Here is an 18508-nt window from a genome sequence, read left to right as displayed (position 1 = left end):
TAGTTTAAAATTTTGAAACCAAGAGAAGCTCAACACTGATACTTGGACTCTAAAAATTAAAAAGATCATAAAATGAAAATTCAGTGATGTACACTATCCAACTAAAATAAACTGAAGTCGAATGAAATATAAACAACAGATCTGTTATAGTAACATATTTGCTGCCTACAGAGAACTTATAAGAAAAGGGAATTCTATGTCCCTTGCACAGCAAATGACAAAGACCTAAATAATAAAACTGAGTTGCTGTTCAACAGAAAAATCACGAATGTTCAACATTCAATATTATGTTTAATAAGAGCTATCATTATGATTTCAGCAGAAATTGCTGCCTGTCAAGGCAAACAAAAATTCAATCTCACTTAATTTTTTTCATAGCAGTACAACTAAAATGAAACATACAAAATACTTTTTAAAATAATTCACATACCTGATTTCTTTGGAAACAGAAATTACAGGCCCAAAGTTTTGCCCGATAATCAACCTGACTGTGAGAAAAATAATTACAACTTGGTGACATTTTCATTTTTAAGGTAGAAAGCACTCAAATGTAAACTTCAAGTTCAGTAAATCAAATAGACATATGTTTCTGTGTGGGTGCATGAATGGGTGAAGGTATGCAAAACTTTCACTGCAGCTAGAGTTCTGACTATGAAGTACAACAAAATTTTCTTTCAAACAGCAGTAATGAGAAGTTAGTAAATCCTTTCTTCTCTTTTACAATTTCCTAGATAGTATTTTAAATTTCATGCTTTATATAAATTATAGGTTATTTCCTTTCGTCCTATTATCTTAACATAGTCTTTGTGATTTTTCTAACATCTTTACTGTTCAGGTATCTGAAACTACTAAATTTCAATACTAAAAAGTACATTCCACATGAGGAAAACGTCCAAAACATTAACCACACTTAGCACACTTGAAGGAAATCTGGGTAGGTATGCTTCTGGATTGATACACTTCCTCGAACTAGTTCAGGATACCTTAGTTGCTTTTTCCACTCTTTGCACATTTATATAATTGACAATCAGTGGTTATCATTTTTAAAAAAAGAGAAGCAGTATCTTGCATATGGGCACACTAGGTAAAAGTGAGGAAATGAAGTAAAAAAAAGTTCCCTCATGTAAAAGTATTATCTTTTAAAGAGTATTTATGACTCTTTCACCTATTTAATAATTCTTTCAAACAGTGCCCACATTTAAGAAAAATATAGGTCACTAGCTCAGGGGCAAAAAAAAGAAAAAAATTACACTTAATAAAATCATTAGGAGCTAAAATTTCTTCTATTATAGCATCACCGTACTAGGTACATATAAGAAAACTGTCTATAAAGCTTTTGGATTTTTTGGGAAAATGCTTTAAAAGGCACCAATAAAATCTACAACTGACCCAAATACAAAGTGAAAATCAGCAAAAAAAAAAGTGGATTTCAAATCCTTTCCCTCCTCCACCTCTATTTACTTCATTCCCATAAATTCTAATTTTATCTGGAATATTAAGCTTAAGAGATTTCTAAAAGCATTCATCAACTAAGAATCTCACCATCTACTAATCCCAAATTTGATGACTTCCCCAAATTCACTTATATGAGAATCACAAAAATGTCATATTTTATTGTATTCATCATTTTTACTAGTTTTTAAAGAATTCATACCAAAGTGGATTGAGAATGGCTTTGCAAGTTGGCCTGCTGCAAAGCACAGGTTCATACTGTACAGGAGGCAGGTCTGGACGTTCTTTCAAAGGTGTAAGGAGACAAGCCAGAGGAACAACCATTCTGGTAGCCTCAAGACGGCTGGAAGGCCACACGTTCCAACTAAAACGCACACCATCCCGTTCTTCATTCTGCTGAATGAACTCCAGATATGTTGCCATAGTCTAAAAGAAACTGAAGATAAAGTTTTAATTGTATGTGAAATTCTCAACTAAATTTCAAAGATAAAAAGATGGTCGCCTAACACAATGTTTCTTAAACACTTAGTCCAGAAAAACCTGTCACTGTAGGATAACATCTCCCATCCCTTTGACCCCCAAAAGCTGGTTAACTTCAGTTATTTTTGACTACAGTTCCTTTCTGTACCCTCCTCTCTAGCACTTAAAAATATAAATAAATAAAAGGGGCAGGAGGTTTATAATCATTTGATCTCTAAGCTTCATGTAGTTGAATACTAATTTAAACCTCCTCATAGCATCTCATTTCAAGCAAGCTAATTTCAGCCCCTTGCCCATGGGTAATTCTCAAACCCTGTTTCAGCATCCAGCTATCTTCCTCCCTGATCCCCTTCCTTCCTTGCTCTACTAAAGTAAACACTATTTAATTTTGCATCCCAAGTGATCTTGTTTTAGTGCCCTTTCCGTCCTCCCTTCACTAACTGTGAAAAGAACTGAAAAGAGCTGAAAAGAACTGAAAACTGATGTGGGAATCCAATTCATAACGGGAACAGCCACCAGTTCTGAGCAAATTTCTACTTGGGATCACCAAAATTACAAACGACAGTCTGCTTTATGCCACGTAAATTCCTCACCAAGACCTCTCTGCTCACCATGGTTTCTTATGCCTGTGCCTTGAAAGCCTCCAGTTAATAAAACAGCCATTCAGACGGAGCTTTTCAAACAGGGATAACGCCACCTTCGTTCAGTTATTTACACATCCTAAAATCTAGGCTGACACACCTCACATGAGTGTTCAAGGGAACAAGCCCCTCAAGAAAAATCAGAGAAAAAAGGCAAATTAAATAACCTACAATATTATTGGCCTCTAGTGCTCATTTCATGCAATGCTGAATATTGTCTCCAGCTTATTATGAGACGTGCCATATCGTAAATAATTTGAACTAAGACAATATAATATGGCTAGAAAAGCAAATGAATGAATGACTCTGCTATGTACAAGCCAGACCACAAAAATTCCAAAAGTTTGCTCCATCTGAAACTCTAAGGCATGTATTTATTTCTGGCAAAAGCGGGAAACTGAGGCACTCACTATGCACACAGAAAGCATTCCTTCAGCTTTCTGGGTGGCAGAGAGATAATTCAGGTGGGAACGAAAGCAAGTTCTAATATTACAATTCTCAGCGAATACCTCAGAAGACTTCACTGAATGGCTGTTTCCCCTCTCAAAATAATTCATTATTAAAAGGTACTGACCTCCACAACCTTTCATATTAAAACCCGCTCTCTGTTTCCCACGGCCCCTTCCCCTCACCACTCCTAGAGCATGGATTCTTAACTCTGGGCACATAACCCACGAGGGGCTTCAGAGGATCAATAAATCCTCTGAAACTTATGTAAAATGGTGTGTATGCGCGAATGTGCACTTTTCTAGAAAGATAGATAAATCTATGGCTTACAACAAATTCTCAAAGGAGAAGGTTATCTGAAGAGGTTAACAGCTGAATGAATGAATGAATGAATGAATGAATGAAAAGACTAGAAAGATCCTATAGGAGTAGCCACCCAAAAAAAAAAAAAAAATCGGAACCACTCTTATCCCAAGCCATAACTTTTCAGTACACAGTGGCCCAGTTTAAACAAAGGCTTACTCCTTTGCTTAAAGGATGTCTGCTTCAGGGAGTCAGAAGACCTGCGTCCTAGTTCCAGCTCAGTCACGAAACAGAAGTCATTTCACCGGAACCTAGTTACACAATTGTAAAAAGGGGGTTGGGTCCTCCCGCACACAGCGATTCTGAGGCCAGGCGCCCGCCGGCTGCCCCGCCGCGCGGGGAAAACGCCTCTCAGAAGGCTCCTGGGTCACCGATGCCCTCGGTTCCCCTGCAGGCCAGGAAAAGGCCTCAGCCGGAAGCAAACCGTTAGTCCCCGTACACGGACCAAGCCCAGGCCCTCAGACCTCCTTGCCCTGCGCCCCCCACCTACCTGGCCCCAGCGGCTCACCTGGCCGCAGCCGCCCGCAACTCCACCTACGACGTACCGCTTCCGGCTCCCACCGCCAAGTCCAGCTCAGCCCTCAGCCGATTGATCAGCGCCCCTGTTCGTCACGCCGCCCGCCGGCCAATCAAAGAGCGCCTCCCTGGCGACGAGCGCCAGCAAGACACTCAGAGAAGCCACGCCGACATCTTGGAAGAGGGCAACACAGAGGTGCCTCGCTTTGCAAAACCAGTTTCTCAGAACACCCGTCTCTCCGAGTTCACCTCTAAACCTTTCTGCTTTAGAATACCCTGGCGCCGCCGTACTGTTTCCTAGGCTTACCTAGGTTTGTCTCAGTCGTTCCATATGACGCCCACTCGTCTCAGTGGGAAGTCCCTCTCATCGCCCTAGTTACCGAGAAGCGAGAACGATGACGTGCGGCCCCGGAAGGAAGATCGGCGCCGCATGGAGGAAACTGAAGCTGACCGGAAGGAGGCGTCAGCTCTTGGGAAGGAGCGGGGCGGGGGGAGCGGAGGGGCGGGGGGGCGAGGAGGGGCGGGGGGGCGAGGAGGGGCGGGGGGCAGCGGGGGGGCGGGGGGGCGGGGGAGAGAGGAGGGGCGGGGGGGCGAGGAGGGGCGGGGGGCAGCGGGGGGGCGGGGGGCAGCGGGGGGGCGGGGGGGTGGGGAGGTTCGGGGGGGGCGGGGGGGAGCGGAGGGGCGGGGGGGCGGAGGGGAGAGGAGGGGCGGGGGGCAGCGGGGGGGCGGGGGGCAGCGGGGGGGCGGGGGGGTGGGGAGGTTCGGGGGGGCGGGGGGAGCGGAGGGGCGGGGGGAGCGGAGGGGCGGGGGGGCGGAGGGGAGAGGAGGGGCGGGGGGCAGCGGGGGGGCGGGGGGGCGGGGGAGAGAGGAGGGGCGGGGGGGCGAGGAGGGGCGGGGGGCAGCGGGGGGGCGGGGGGCAGCGGGGGGGCGGGGGGGTGGGGAGGTTCGGGGGGGGCGGGGGGGAGCGGAGGGGCGGGGGGGCGGGGGGCAGCGGGGGGGCGGGGGGGTGGGGAGGTTCGGGGGGGCGGGGGGAGCGGAGGGGCGGGGGGAGCGGAGGGGCGGGGGGGCGAGGAGGGGGGGGCGAGGAGGGGCGGGGGGGTGGGGAGGTTCGGGGGGCGGAGGGGCGGGGGGGCGGAGGGGAGAGGAGGGGCGGGGGGCGGGGGGGAGAGGAGGGGCGGGGGGCAGCGGGGGGGCGGGGGGGGAGAGGAGGGGCGGGGGGGGAGAGGAGGGGCGGGGGGCAGAGGAGGGGCGGCGGGGGGGCGGGGGGGTGGGGAGGTTCGGGGGGGCGGGGGGTAGCGGAGGGGCGGGGGGAGCGGAGGGGCGGGGGGGCGAGGAGGGGCGGGGGGCAGCGGGGGGGCGGGGGGAGCGGAGGGGCGGGGGGGCGAGGAGGGGCGGGGGGGCGAGGAGGGGCGGGGGGCAGCGGGGGGGCGGGGGGCAGCGGGGGGGCGGGGGGGTGGGGAGGTTCGGGGGGGCGGGGGGAGCGGAGGGGCGGGGGGGCGAGGAGGGGCGGGGGGCAGCGGGGGGGCGGGGGGGAGAGGAGGGGCGGGGGGCAGAGGGGGGGCGGGGGGCAGCGGGGGGGCGGGGGGGAGAGGAGGGGCGGGGGGGGGGAGAGGAGGGGCGGGGGGGGGAGAGGAGGGGCGGGGGGGGGAGAGGAGGGGCGGGGGGGCGGTGAGTGTGGAGAGGCTTGCTCACTCACCTGTGTGGGGCCTGGTCTCCGGGTCTAGTAGTTAAGATTCAAGGTAAACTCGACAGGTTTGGTTCTGCTTTATCCTATTAGGAGGTTTCCGCCTCTCGGTCGCTCTCAGGGGTCGCGCTCTGCGGAGACTGGCTCGAGCGCACAGTTCCTCTTTGCTTGTCTGTCTTTGTCATCTTTCTATGAAGAGGTGAATAATTGAGAACTGTCACATTTAAGTACTTCGGGAGACTAAAATAAACCCTCCTAACTACATAGAGCGCAACTTCCACAGCCACCACAACCGTTTCTTATACGTGGCACAAATGACCCAGAGATAATAGCCTCTCTATAGCTTATAAAAATAAGCGAAATTACATCAAATTATGCTTAGAACACATCTAGGCCTAGAACATATATAGGCTTAGAACATTCGGGTGAAATGACGTCTGTCCTATAGTTTTAAGTTACTAAATATTTAAGTTACTAAATATTTAAGTTACTGAAACGTAAATGTTTGTTTAAGCCAATGTATTATGAGACCATGTAAAAAGTTTCTCAGCATACTTACTCAGTTTTGCTGAGCTAATTTACATTTTTCATGTTCCTAAAACATTACGTAAAAGTAATTTTAGATCATTTCATTATTACATTTGTATAAATTTAGGAAATTCAAATGAATTCTCAGGAAAAAAACTCAATTAAAATACACGCTTGTATTTTACTTCACACTGAGAAAAGACATAGCTGTGGTTTTTTTAAACCAATCGTTGAAACATCACTTGGCAGGGATTTGCTTTCATTCTTTGTACCTGGATTCTTTCTGTACTAGAAATTTCTGTAAGAAGGATATATATTTTTAAATCTGGCACATTTAAAGTATTAGGTATTTAATTTTCTTATGGGAATTTTAGGAATAGATGATTTACATAAGTGTATATTTATCTCCATAAGCCAATCAAACAGAGCTTCTTTAAGAGATGTACTAACCTAATTTCATGTTCTTCAGCAACATGATTTACCTGGCTTTGTCAGGTGGATCCATTGGGATGTTGGTGAAACCTCCAGAATTGTTAAAGAAAGTTTCAAAAAGGTAAAATTATGGTCCTCATCCAAATATAAAATGAAAATGTATCAAAGATTCTACGTAACGCATTCATTAATAAGGAAACCAGTAAGGATGTTCAAACTGGTTCAAAGAAAAATTTGATTTATAGAGACATTCTCTATCACACAAAATTCATTTGCATTACTGTGGACAGGAATCATTTGCATTGTTATGGGCAGGAAACATTTTGTATTATTATCCATTTTCTGTAAGTTAATTTCTTTCTCTACAGAATTGTAAAATAGTTTAGTCAAAGATAAAGGCACACGCCCCTTACAACCAGCTGACCCTAGAGGTTCCTTTAAAAAATGCCCAGCATTCCATAGAAAGCTCACCCAGTAATTTATTTTGACTATTTCAAAATCTTTCACAGTTTTTCTGAAATATGATTCATCATCTATAATCTACATTCTGTATTTCTCGCTTATACTTCTCTAACATCAGATTAATATATTCAGCAACTTCCTGGATATATCTGGGTCTTTCTGGGCATCTCAATCTCATTATATTCTAAACTGAATTCATATTTCCCCTGGCACCTAACCTTCTGCCTCTTGTACTTTCTATTTCACTTGGAAATACCATTCTTCTACCAGCTGCTCAGCCTGGAAACTAGAGAATTATCCTCTCCTACTCTGATGGGGTTCGAGACACACTACCCCAAAATATGACACCTTAGCATGTTGAATATTTTAACCTGAAGGAATATGAGAAATGATACATGTAAGGAAGGTCTCTCTGACCTTCTTTTTCTCCCCTAAAGCAGGTCCTGACTTTCATGTGAAAAATGCCCTCCTAAGAAAGGAGCATTCCTACTTCTGAAGATGGATCGGATGGATAGGACTTGCTAAGTGTCCCAGAGTTTACTATCCACACTGCTCATTTCATTCTGTCCTTTCCCCATGACTTCCCCATGTGATAAACTTTCTCCGTGACTTTCTACTCTTCATCAAATCTAGCATAAAAACAGTCAGGTTTAGGAGCAGCCGGTTGGCTTAGATCGTTAGAGCTCAGTGCTCATAACACCAAGGTCGCCGGTATGATTCCCACGTGGGCCAGTGAGCTGCGCCCTCCACAACTAGATTGAAAACAATGACTTGACTTGGAGCTGATGGGTCCTGGAAAAACACACTATTCCCAAATATTCCCCAATAAAAAATTTAAAATAAATAAAAGCAGTCAGGTTTAACTGCTTCTTTGGGTCTTCATTTCCTTATGAAGGTTCCCATGTCATGTAAAACTTAAATAAATTTGTATTCCCCCGTACACTTATAACTCTCCACCCCTGAAACTAGGAATGAATCATTTGGCCCTGTTGATGTTTTGTTACAAATATTTCTCAATTCCATCTGTTTACTTAGTTCAAACCCTCATCCTCTCTCATTGGATTACTGCCACAGCCTCCCAAATGATCTCTTTGCCCGAATTTTGCCAAACACAAATCTCAAACATTGGTTGTCAGATTTTTCAAAATCATACATCTGACTTGGACATTCTCTTGCTTAAAACTCTACATAGTTTTCCCATAACTCACAGGATAAAGTATAGGCCCATTACTGTAGGGCTCAAGGAGCTCCATAATCTACATACATACATACCTCATTCCTACAATACTAAACCAACTGTCTTTCCCAACCCACCTGTGCTGTGTGTCTAGCCTCTGTGCCCTTTTGCATGCCCTCCTCTCTGCTAAGAACAACTTCTTCACTTCTCTCCCTTTCCCTGTTAACTCCCATGTGTTCTTTAAGAATCTGAAGAAGCCTTCCTTTTATTTCCCTTTCTCCTCAAGATAGTTAAAAAAATAATACATGAAAGAAATGGAAAAGTAGAAAAGGGGAGAATGCTTGGACAGTGAATTTGAAGGATTAGATACAAACTGCCTATAGAGGAGATCCTGAACTGACAAGAAAAGTTCAGGCAGAAGATTATCCAGGAGGGCCTTAGAGGAGGGTGGCTGAATCCATTAGAAAGACTAAAACTTCCTTGGCAAGTTCTTGTGAACAGCTCTTGTTATATTAACAAATGATGTACCAGTTATAAATGTACATTTGCAGGTTTTTAAAAATTCATAAAAATATTGTTTTGAAACCAAGTTATTTCTCTGACAAGCTCAGAAAATGGTCGTACAAGAGATAAAAAAATAGAAAAGAAATTTATGTGGATTTATGTGTAATTATGTAATCTCTGCAATTTTTTGGAATGTAAAGCTCTTTAATTATAGTTGACATGCAATATTAATTAATTTCAGGTGTACAACATCATAGTTTGACATTTATGTATCTTACAAAGTGATCACCTTGAGAAGTCTAATAACCATCTGTCACCGTACAAAATTATCTGCAATCATTATTGACATAAATGGTCTGAGAAAGGTGAGAGTTGAGGCCATTGCCTATGTTCTCCTAAAAGGAAGAGCTAGTCACCCTGTGAGTGAGAAGAAAGACAAATCTTAAACGTTAAGAAAGGATAGGTCCCTTTTCAGCCTATAGTTCCTGTTAAGTTCCTGTTAATGACAGTTCCTGTCATTGTTACTTGAACTAAAAACTAAGCAAACAACCACTTGGCTATAGGAATGCCTCTGGTTGTTTTAGTTTAAACTTTAAACAGCTTTATTGAAGTATAACAGATATACAGTAAGCTGCATAAAATTAAAGTGTACAGTTTAAGTTTTGACGTTCATCACCACAATAAAGATAGTAAATATGTATGTCACCCTGCAATGTTTCTTTGTGCTCTTTGTATTTTTTAGTGTTAAATAAGTGGAATAATACGGTATTATGGTATGTATTCTTTATCTGGCATCTTTCACTCAGCATAATCCTTTTGAGACTCATCCATAGTGTTTGTGCGTCATTAGTTCATTCCTTCTTAAGTGAATGAGTTTACATTTAAAGTTAAATAACATTGACCTTTCTAAGAAATCCAGAATCTAAGGTCCAAGAGGAAAGAGTATGTCTTATTCTTTCTAAAGAAGGTGTTGGTAGGGTAGTGTATCATTGATCATCTACTTGTGCTTGTTCAAAAAATAAACTATCAAAGAGTGTTTCTCAATGTCAGATGCTAACACAAATGTGATGTCCACGTTGAATAAGTCCATGGGAGGGGCAAGGAGTAAGAAGCACTTTTCCTCTTCATTCCCATTTATAACCACACCCGCGCACCTCAATTCAATAAGGTTTGGATATATCTATAAGATATGACCAGTTTCTAAAATTTTAGAACTGCCATATTATAATGTGTAAACCACTTCGTTAGTACCTCAATTTCCCCAGTTTCTAAATTGGTTTCAGTTATGAATGTTATCCACATGCTCTACACAAATTGTGAAACCTTTTTAAAGGACAGTGTTTAAATAAATGAAAAATAGCAACCAGGGCTGATATTGACTATTCTAAGAACTGTTTTGAAATTAGAAGGAAAAATAATACGGATTCCAAGAGTCCCCAAACAGTAAACGGGCTGTGTTCTGTATATATTTGGAACTAAAAACACAGTTTATTATAGAAATATCAGTAATTCCAGTAAAGAGATAACACGTTCTGGGCGCATCATAGACTGCCTAAATAAGGGGTAAAATGAGAGCGCTAGTAAGAGGCAAATAAAAGGTTATTTACATTTGATGCAAACACAAATTTTGTTTTTGGCTGCCCTGTGCACTGAGGAAGGCCAGAGGGAATGAACTGCCTTATTGGCACTTTCGAACTACAATTCCCAGCATGCCGCAGTGGAGGCTCGCTGGCAGACGCAATATCGGGTTCTGAGCGCTGCAGCGCCGTCAGCTGGGATACACTGGTCTCTCTACCTTCAATGGCTTCTCCTGGCAAGGCAGTAATTGTTCCCGGGAACGGAGGCGGTGATGTGGCCACCCACGGCTGGTATGGCTGGGTGAAAAAGGAGCTGGAGCAGGTAAGAGACACATCTCACTGCACTGGGAATTCAACCTGGAGCTGGAGAAGACGACATGGGGAGAACGAGTTTGAACGTCTCTCTCCCTCTCGTCCCCCCCACCCACGACTCCTCCCAGCCATGTGTGTTTTAATTCTTCTCCCCTAATGCCTTGTCTTAAACTCTAGAACTAGTGGTGGGAACTTTGGTTAATAAAACTGCCTGAAGGACTTTTCTGAGGACTCAGTAGATTACAAGGCACCACCTCTTAGAACTACAGAGAACAAGCCCACTACCTCTCCCCATGTCTGCTGCTGGTTCAGATTTGGGACTTCCCAGATTAGTTTACATCTATCTTTTTTGCTCCCTGCTCAGATTAAAAAAAAAAAAAAAATATATATATATATATATATATATATATATATGACATTTAATATATACAAAGAATATATGTAACGTAACATGTATGTAAGTTATGAACCATAATGTAATGAATACCTGAGAACCCATCACCAAACTAAAATCTAGAACGTTATCAATATATTTGAAACCACCTGTATATCTCCCATCCCATTTCCCTGCCATCCTAATTTTTTTTCACTTGCTCCACTTTTAAAAATTAAGGTACTTTTGCAACCTATGTGTGTATCCTTTAAACAACGTAGTTTAATTTGACTTCTTTGTGAGGTTTATAGAAATGGCATTCTACTATAGGTTGTCTTGTACATCTTGATTTTTTTTTTTAACCCTCTTCCATAACCTTGCAATAAGACTGCTCTCTGGGTTGCTGTTCTCTACAGATTTCTAGAATAAAATTGCAGGTTCGTGGCTGAAAACCATGGCCGGAGCTACAGACCTAAAGATCAGGGCTGGAGCTGTCCAAGAGGATGGATCTCCAACTTCCTGGACCGCATTTCTGTGTTATATTTTTCGTACTCCCTGGTGCACAGTCTGTTTGGCTCCAGGTCACATTCCCTCATGCCCTCTCTATCGATATATGCCTATAGTGATAGAGATGTACAAATGCAGACGTAGGTCTTTCTACATAGAGACATACAGAGTTGGCTACAGACAGATGGAGTTTATGAAAGGGATCGTATATTCATATGCAACCCTGTAGAACTTCACCTACTGAATTTCATAATATAAGCAAATACTTATGATATATTATGATAAAGATCACATTAGCTGTCTCATTTCTTATTAGCAAAGTATTAGTTGTAATTGAGCTCTTTATTACAGCTTTTTTTCCCCCTATGTCATAGATACCTGGTTTCCAGTGTTTGGCTAAAAACATGCCTGACCCAAGTAAGTTTTAAATGTGTTTTTAAATAGACTCATCTTGTGGGGTTTAGAGCTATTTTTTGGGTAGTGAACAGGAATATCATAATAGAGAAGCCAAAGGGAATATGTACCTAAGAATGAATGACGGCAGGTAGTTTGGGGAGGAGGGTAAACTGAGAAACACTATAGAAAATTCTAGTAAGGATCAAAACGAGCATCTGGGCTTGGTTGTATTTAATTTTCAATTTTGCAAGCAACTTGATTTTCCCTTTTATAAGTTAACAGACATGTCTAGGCAAAATTTATGGGTGTTTAATGAGGCAGAGATATGATAAAAATTTACAGCATTTATGAGATCCTAATATTAAAAATGTAATATTGCCATGTTTGTTCTGAGTATGGCTATGACCTGTCTCAGTGATTTCTGTTTTGGGAAAAATATGTACATGGATATTGTAAACTTTTTCTTATTAAGTTGGAAAGTTTACATTGAAATACATTATATTTAATTATTTCCTCAGTATTTTCTTAGAGAACATGGTAAAAAAATAAAAACAAAACTACCAAAACTAACAGCAACATGCAAATCTTTGGCCCCATCTCCCAATGTGATTTGCCATTTTAGAAGAAACTGCTTCTAAACTGTAAACTGCTGAGTAAGCTGTCTGTTAGAAAGGTGGGATAGCATTAGAATAAGACTGCCCCTATCAAATGACACTCGTTTGTCCTGAACCTAGTTACAGCTCGAGAGAGCATCTGGTTGCCCTTCATGGAGACGGAGCTGCACTGTGACGAGAAGACCATCATCATAGGCCACAGTTCTGGGGCCATTGCAGCCATGAGGTGCGATCCTTGTTGAATCACCTTGTGTCAGCTCCAGCCAAACGTGCTTGGGAAGTACCTTGTGTATATCTGAAGTTTCCACTGCAGAGGAAACGGTGCTGACCTCAAAAGTGGTAACATAATCTGTTCTAATTCCTTCCTGGTTTGGTTAGTGGATTTTAAGTTTTTTTGCTCTTATTGGGATACAGTGATCCTTTTAAAACATAAGCAGCTCCAAACCCCACCAGCTGCCTGTCACCTTCAGAAAAAGTCCTTGGCCTTCAAGGCCCCCAATAGCTCTGATATCATCTCCACCTTTGCTGCCCCAAGCCTGGTTTACAGACCTCATTGCAGTTCCTTAACATGCCAAGTGTGCCTACCTTAGGCCTATGCTTGCCATTGTTCTACTTGGAACTCTGTCCCTAGATACCTACATGGCTTTCTCCTCTTTGTCTGTTAGAATGTCCCTTTTCAGTGAGGCCTTCTCTAATCACTCTATATGAAAGAGCAACCTCACCCCACTGGCTCCTATCCCCTTTATTTTATTATCCCTTATTATCTTGAGTACTTTTTACCATCTGACATTTGTTTTATTTCTTGTCTGTTCCCTGCCAATAGAATGTAAGTTCCATGAGGGTGGACTTTGTTCACTCTAATCCAGAAAACCCAGTGCCTAAGAGTGTCTAGCATATGGTAGGTGTTCAATAAATATTTGTTGGAGGATATTGTTACTCCCTCTCCCCTTAAGCCCCCAATCCTTAGGATTCATGGGCACATCTCTGATGCTCTCCATATAACATTATGCCTCTCCCTGTAGGCTTTAGGGTCTAGAGGACAAGGGTGTAGCTGGCTGAATAAGCCTGTTAGGGTGGAGTCTCTTTCACATTTGCCCGGCTATATGACAAGGTATTAGTTTGTGTGTAGCCTCCTGTTCCAAGCAGTCCCTCAGAATGTCACATGAATTGCATGTCAGATAATCTTGCCAAATTCCATAACCTTTCAGCCACGGTAATCGAAGCTACTAGAATAAAATGCTTTCCATTGTGGAGCTACCGAATTATGGCACAGTCAGAGTGTTTATAAGCTGCCAGGGGTTGTCTGAAAAATGAAGAAATCCCTTTATGCTGAAATCTGTACTAACTCAAGACCAACTGAATTTTTCTCAGGCCACTGGCTAATAAAGACGTGCCTTCTTTTTAAAACCACTGAAACTTATTGCAGGATTGTTGTAACCTGAGAATTAACTTCTAAATTTAAGGTAGGCAAAGAGAAAAATAGATATCAAAACCATAGGGTATAAGACTGTAGGGGAACAGTCACAGAGGACCACCCTGGAGATTACTTATTAATCATAAAGGGGGAATAGTGTCTTTACAGTGGAGGGGTCTGATGGCTATCACTTGAAGCCAGTAATCAAACTTAATCTCACCAATACTGGGATAAACTGGCATCAGGTGACTCTGATATGAAGGACCTATGATGTGAAGGATACAACATCACCATGTAGTATTCTTGCCAAAAATGTTTAACTTCAGTCTAATCGTGAGGAAACAGACAAATTCAGTTTAGGGGATAATGTACAAGACAACTGGCCTAAATTCTTAAAAAAATGTCAATGTCATTTAAAACAAAAAATTTAAAAGTGACTAAGGAGTCACAAAAACCACATGCAATGCCTGATCTTTGACTGAAAGATCTAGGATTGAAAGGAGTGTTAAAGAACATTGTTCATACAACTGGGGAAAAATGAATACAGATATTACTGTCTCAATATTAAATTCATTAGGTGTAATAATGGTACTGTGGTTATGTAAGGGAATGGCCTTATTCTTAGGGTGTACATGCTGAAGTATTTAGGGGTGAAATGTAGGAAAATTAATGAATCTAGGTGCTTGTTATTCTTCTAACTGTTCTATAGGTTTTAAAATTTTCAAAACAAAAGTTTGGGGAAAAAGGTTAGGCCCAAGAACAAAATACCAACCCTAAACCTTTTCTGACACAAAGACTCCTTGAAACTGTTCTTTTGCCTAGTCTTTGCTGAGTGAGGGAACTGTCTGCAGATATCTAACTGGCTACTTGCTGGGCATTGTACTAGGCACCAGGATTACAAAGATCAAGAAAGTTCATATGTGCCCTTAGGAGCTGATGGTTTATTAGGGGAAACAGGTATAATACAACACAAACAAGTGGAATGCAATGTGGAATAAAAGAGGTACATTACTGCTATTGTACAATGTTTCTTAAAATATGGTTCACTTTCATTGGTAATCTGGGTTGGGGGAGGTGTCATGCCTTAAAATGCAGATTCCTGGGCCTCAATTCCAACCCTCTGAATCAGATGCTCTGGCAGTGAGCCTGGGAATCCATGTGTTAACCAATCGAGTAATGCTGATGCATACTAAAGGTAGATTACACTTTCTATGTTTATTTGAAAAGGATTGCAGAAGAGGTTTGGACTACCTTGAAAAATGAGTAGAAACTCATCAGATATCCAAGGTTATTAACCATTGGGCTTGTAGTTCTGTAGTTTCCTTACTATTTTTCTTATTAATCTTAACAGCATATAGCACATGCTGTAAGCTAAACCAAGTAAGTTTTTACGTGGTTTACTGACTTTTTGGTGATCAGATTTAACATTAAATACTGGCTGACATCATTTCTCTCTCTCCAGGTATGCAGAAACACATCGAGTATATGCTATTATATTAGTGTCTGCATACACATCAGACTTGGGGGATGAAAATGAGCGTGCAAGTGGTAAGTCTGAAGGCAGAAACCCCAGAAAAGCCCTTCCTCTAGTCATGGGGCATGGGGCTGCTTGTTCAGATTACAAAACAGTATTGTCTTTAGAATAGGCTAAAATAAAAATCTGGTATCATAGATTTCCTACCCATTTTTAGATATAAGTTCGGCAGTCTGAGAGGTCGTGGACCACTTTCTAATCCATTGTCCAGAATTAAACCCTCAAGGCCTTACTTTATTTGAGCCATATACTCCCCCTTCACAAGTACCTATGGTATCAAGCCCTACAGATTTGAAAGCCAAAGGACTTCTGACACACTTAGGTTCTGATTCTTTGTGTCTCTGCTATGGCCTGCACTACATGTTTTAGAATGGCTAGAATAGAAATTATCCATGGGCACTGATAGGTTATATATATTTTTTCCCCGTAGGATACTTCAACCGTCCCTGGCAGTGGGAGAAGATCAAAGCCAACTGTCCTCAGATTGTACAGTTTGGCTCCACTGATGATCCTTTCCTTCCCTGGAGGGAACAACAAGAAGTGGCTGATAGGTTGGAAGCCAAATTGTATAGATACACTGATCGTGGCCACTTTCAGAACATGGAGTTTCCTGAACTGATCAATGTGGTAAAGTCTATGCTGAAAGTATCAGCGTAAACAGAATAATTTCTGCTATTTTGCATACCAATATAATAGAGCTCTTATCAGATTATTAGTAAATACTTTTCTATTATCGGATGATTACCAGACACATAAAACAGACCAAAGTTTCAAAAATGCCTAAAAAAACAAGTTTCAGTGTTCAAACTAAGTTATAAACAGCATTTCCATTTTCCATAGAATCTACATCTTCCCAAATTGCTATGAACTAAAGCAGTCTTTTTCCCACATAAGGGACATAAGAACAGCTTAACCACCCTTACCTATCCAAAGTGAGTAAGACAGAAATGGAACCCAGTTTTCCTGATTAAAACTAAAGTTTCCCAGTCCAGATTAAAACTGAATAGTTTTCATGTGTGTTATAGGAGTTGTACTCCTCTTTCAAATAAAACTTCTGTTTTATTGGGGGAAATAAAACATGACTAAACGTCCAGACTACTGGCTTAGAATTCAAAACATTAGCAGTTGTTTCAAGCTGGCCCAAGATATCAAACCCAGAATGAGGCCTTCGCTTTGACACCTTGCCCCCCAGTCCTTCAAGCATGTTGAGAGAATGCAACATAAGGATGCAGGGGCCTGCAAGGGTCAGGCAGGGCTATGAGCAGTTAACTGCATAAGACATTAGTGATGAGGACTGACCAATGTGGAGAGCTCATGCATGTGGGAATGTGGCAAGGTGTTGCCCGTTCTCTTGTTTTTTTGTTTCTGGGTTTTTTTTAAAGTGAAATTCTTTTTTTTTTTTTAATTTTACTGGGGATATTGGGGACCAGTGTGTTTCTCCAGGGCCCATCAGCTCCAAGTCGTCCTTCAATCTAGTTGTGGAGGGCGCAGCTCAGCTCAAAGTCCAGTCGCCGTTTTCAATCTTTAGTTGCAGGTGGCCGGTAACCTTGCTGTTGAGAGCTCGCGTTCTAACCGAGCCATCAGGTCGCCCCTCCGGAAGCTCAGCGGCAGCTCAGCGGCAGCTCGTTGTTTTCACTCTAGCTGTGGAGGATGCAGCTCACTGGCCCATGTGGGAATCGAACTGGCAACCCTGTTGTTCAGAGTTTGCGCTCTAACCAACTGAGCCATCCGGCCGCCCTATACAGTAGCTTTATATTCAGGAAATATATATGTATACATAATCCATATGTACATGAATTATGTCCAGTCCATATACATACGGATTATGTTTGTTGGCAACTATAGTGTAAATAAAAAATTTACAAACACTGCAAGATCCATAAAGTTCAAGCCGTCTATTTGTGACCTCTGCCATAAGTATTAACTTAGTCAGGTCCTTTTAAATAATGCTCTGTGAAGCCTGAGAAATGAATATGATGTCAAAGGATGAAATCAGGAAAACAACTGGGATTTTGTTACAGTCTTAAGTATTTTTAAAAATAATTTTTCCGTACCTCAAATTTTTGTTCTGTAAAGAGCTCTATCTATTAACTTCCATGGTCCTTTGGGTCTCTATCAAACATCATTCCAGTTTTCTTTTGATTGTACCCCCTCAAAAAAACCCTTGTTTCCTAACATTTTTTGCTTATCACGATCCCTAAGTATTACCTCAAACAATTTCCAGTCCATTACTCCAGAGCGTTCTATTGGACAGCACTGGGGTCTAGAGCATGTATTTTATGTTCTTCCCTCACCCACCATCTAATAATGAGTGACAGTTCAAAGTAGAAGTGAATCAATTTGAAATTATTTCTGTTTGCCTAGTTTCCTCAACGTTGATCACCATAAAAATCATAGCTCCATAAAATTTACTTATCACCAAACTAAGATCAGAAGGGTTTCATGGAAGAGCCCCACATAAACTGTTCACTTAAGCCATCGAATCATGGATTCTTATAATTCTGTTTGACTGTATAGTATGGATCATTGTTAAGCATAGAGGCCTTGACAGACCCCAGGGAATATATTCACAGGTGAACAAATACCTTATATGAAATGGAAATCAACTGTAAAGATTAGGACTTCACTCATAATTTGATTTTTTTGGTGTTGTCATGAGTCTAGAGCCCCACTATTTGTTTTGGTCAAAGTTTACACCTGTATGTAAATATCCACTTAACTATCATCTATCATCAGCGGTGCTGTATTTTTAAATTATTGTCGCTTTTCTCTTTCAGTTAATATTCAAAATTAAAAACATGTTATGGGGAAAAATGTTTAAAAAGACTCTTTATTCTAATGAGGCAAGGACTACTTTATGTTTTAGCCATTGATTGTAAGCTTTGGAAAAAATCAATCTCTGGTTATCAAGACATAATGCAAAGTCTGTGTTTAAAACTGTGTCCTTGTCTCCATTTCTAATTCTCATTTAAGTTCAGTTTTCTTATTAAACAAGACTGCGCCTCTGTGATAGGTCAGGTCCCAGGAAGGACATCGTTCTTACCATTCCAGCTCTCACTGCAGGTAGAAGAGAAACCTTCTGTAGTTGCAAGCTT

General features: G+C 42.0%; 2 protein-coding genes across 7 annotated transcripts in view; one reads left to right on the top strand and one right to left on the bottom strand.

Moving 5' to 3' along the window:
* SEC23B (SEC23 homolog B, COPII coat complex component) overlaps nucleotides 1-4361 on the bottom strand; it is a 40359-nt gene extending 35998 nt beyond the window's left edge. Inside the window, exons 1-3 of one of the 4 annotated variants that reach the window (XM_081034392.1) lie at nucleotides 4207-4361; nucleotides 1655-1888; nucleotides 431-488 (exon numbers count right to left, since the gene is read on the bottom strand). In XM_081034392.1, the coding sequence (XP_080890518.1) occupies nucleotides 431-488; nucleotides 1655-1875 (279 nt within the window). In that variant the 5' untranslated portion in view covers nucleotides 1876-1888; nucleotides 4207-4361. Of the gene's footprint in view, nucleotides 1-430; nucleotides 489-1654; nucleotides 1889-3873 lie in introns of all 4 variants that reach the window. The other 3 variants (XM_081034391.1, XM_081034393.1, XM_081034390.1) reach the window with 3 other exon arrangements.
* Nucleotides 4362-10456: 6095 nt separating this feature from the next.
* On the top strand, nucleotides 10457-18349 carry RBBP9 (RB binding protein 9, serine hydrolase). 3 transcript variants are annotated; one of them, XM_081033693.1, is made up of 6 exons: nucleotides 10457-10585; nucleotides 11830-11872; nucleotides 12586-12691; nucleotides 15342-15427; nucleotides 15844-15964; nucleotides 16942-18349. In XM_081033693.1, the coding sequence occupies exons 1-6, from the start codon at nucleotides 10487-10489 to the stop codon at nucleotides 17126-17128; spliced, it is 642 nt and encodes a 213-aa protein (XP_080889819.1). In that variant the 5' UTR covers nucleotides 10457-10486; the 3' UTR covers nucleotides 17129-18349. The 3 variants fall into 3 exon arrangements, with proteins under 3 accessions (XP_080889819.1, XP_080889818.1, XP_080889820.1); XM_081033692.1 differs by having other exon boundaries at nucleotides 15844-16040; XM_081033694.1 differs by lacking the exon at nucleotides 16942-18349 and having other exon boundaries at nucleotides 15844-16206.
* The last annotated feature ends 159 nt before the right edge of the window (nucleotides 18350-18508 follow it).

This window comes from Rhinolophus hipposideros (assembly GCF_964194185.1).
Source record: "Rhinolophus hipposideros genome assembly, chromosome: 22".
NCBI classification, from domain to species: domain Eukaryota; kingdom Metazoa; phylum Chordata; class Mammalia; order Chiroptera; family Rhinolophidae; genus Rhinolophus; species Rhinolophus hipposideros.
This window is presented reverse-complemented; position numbering and strand designations above follow the sequence as displayed.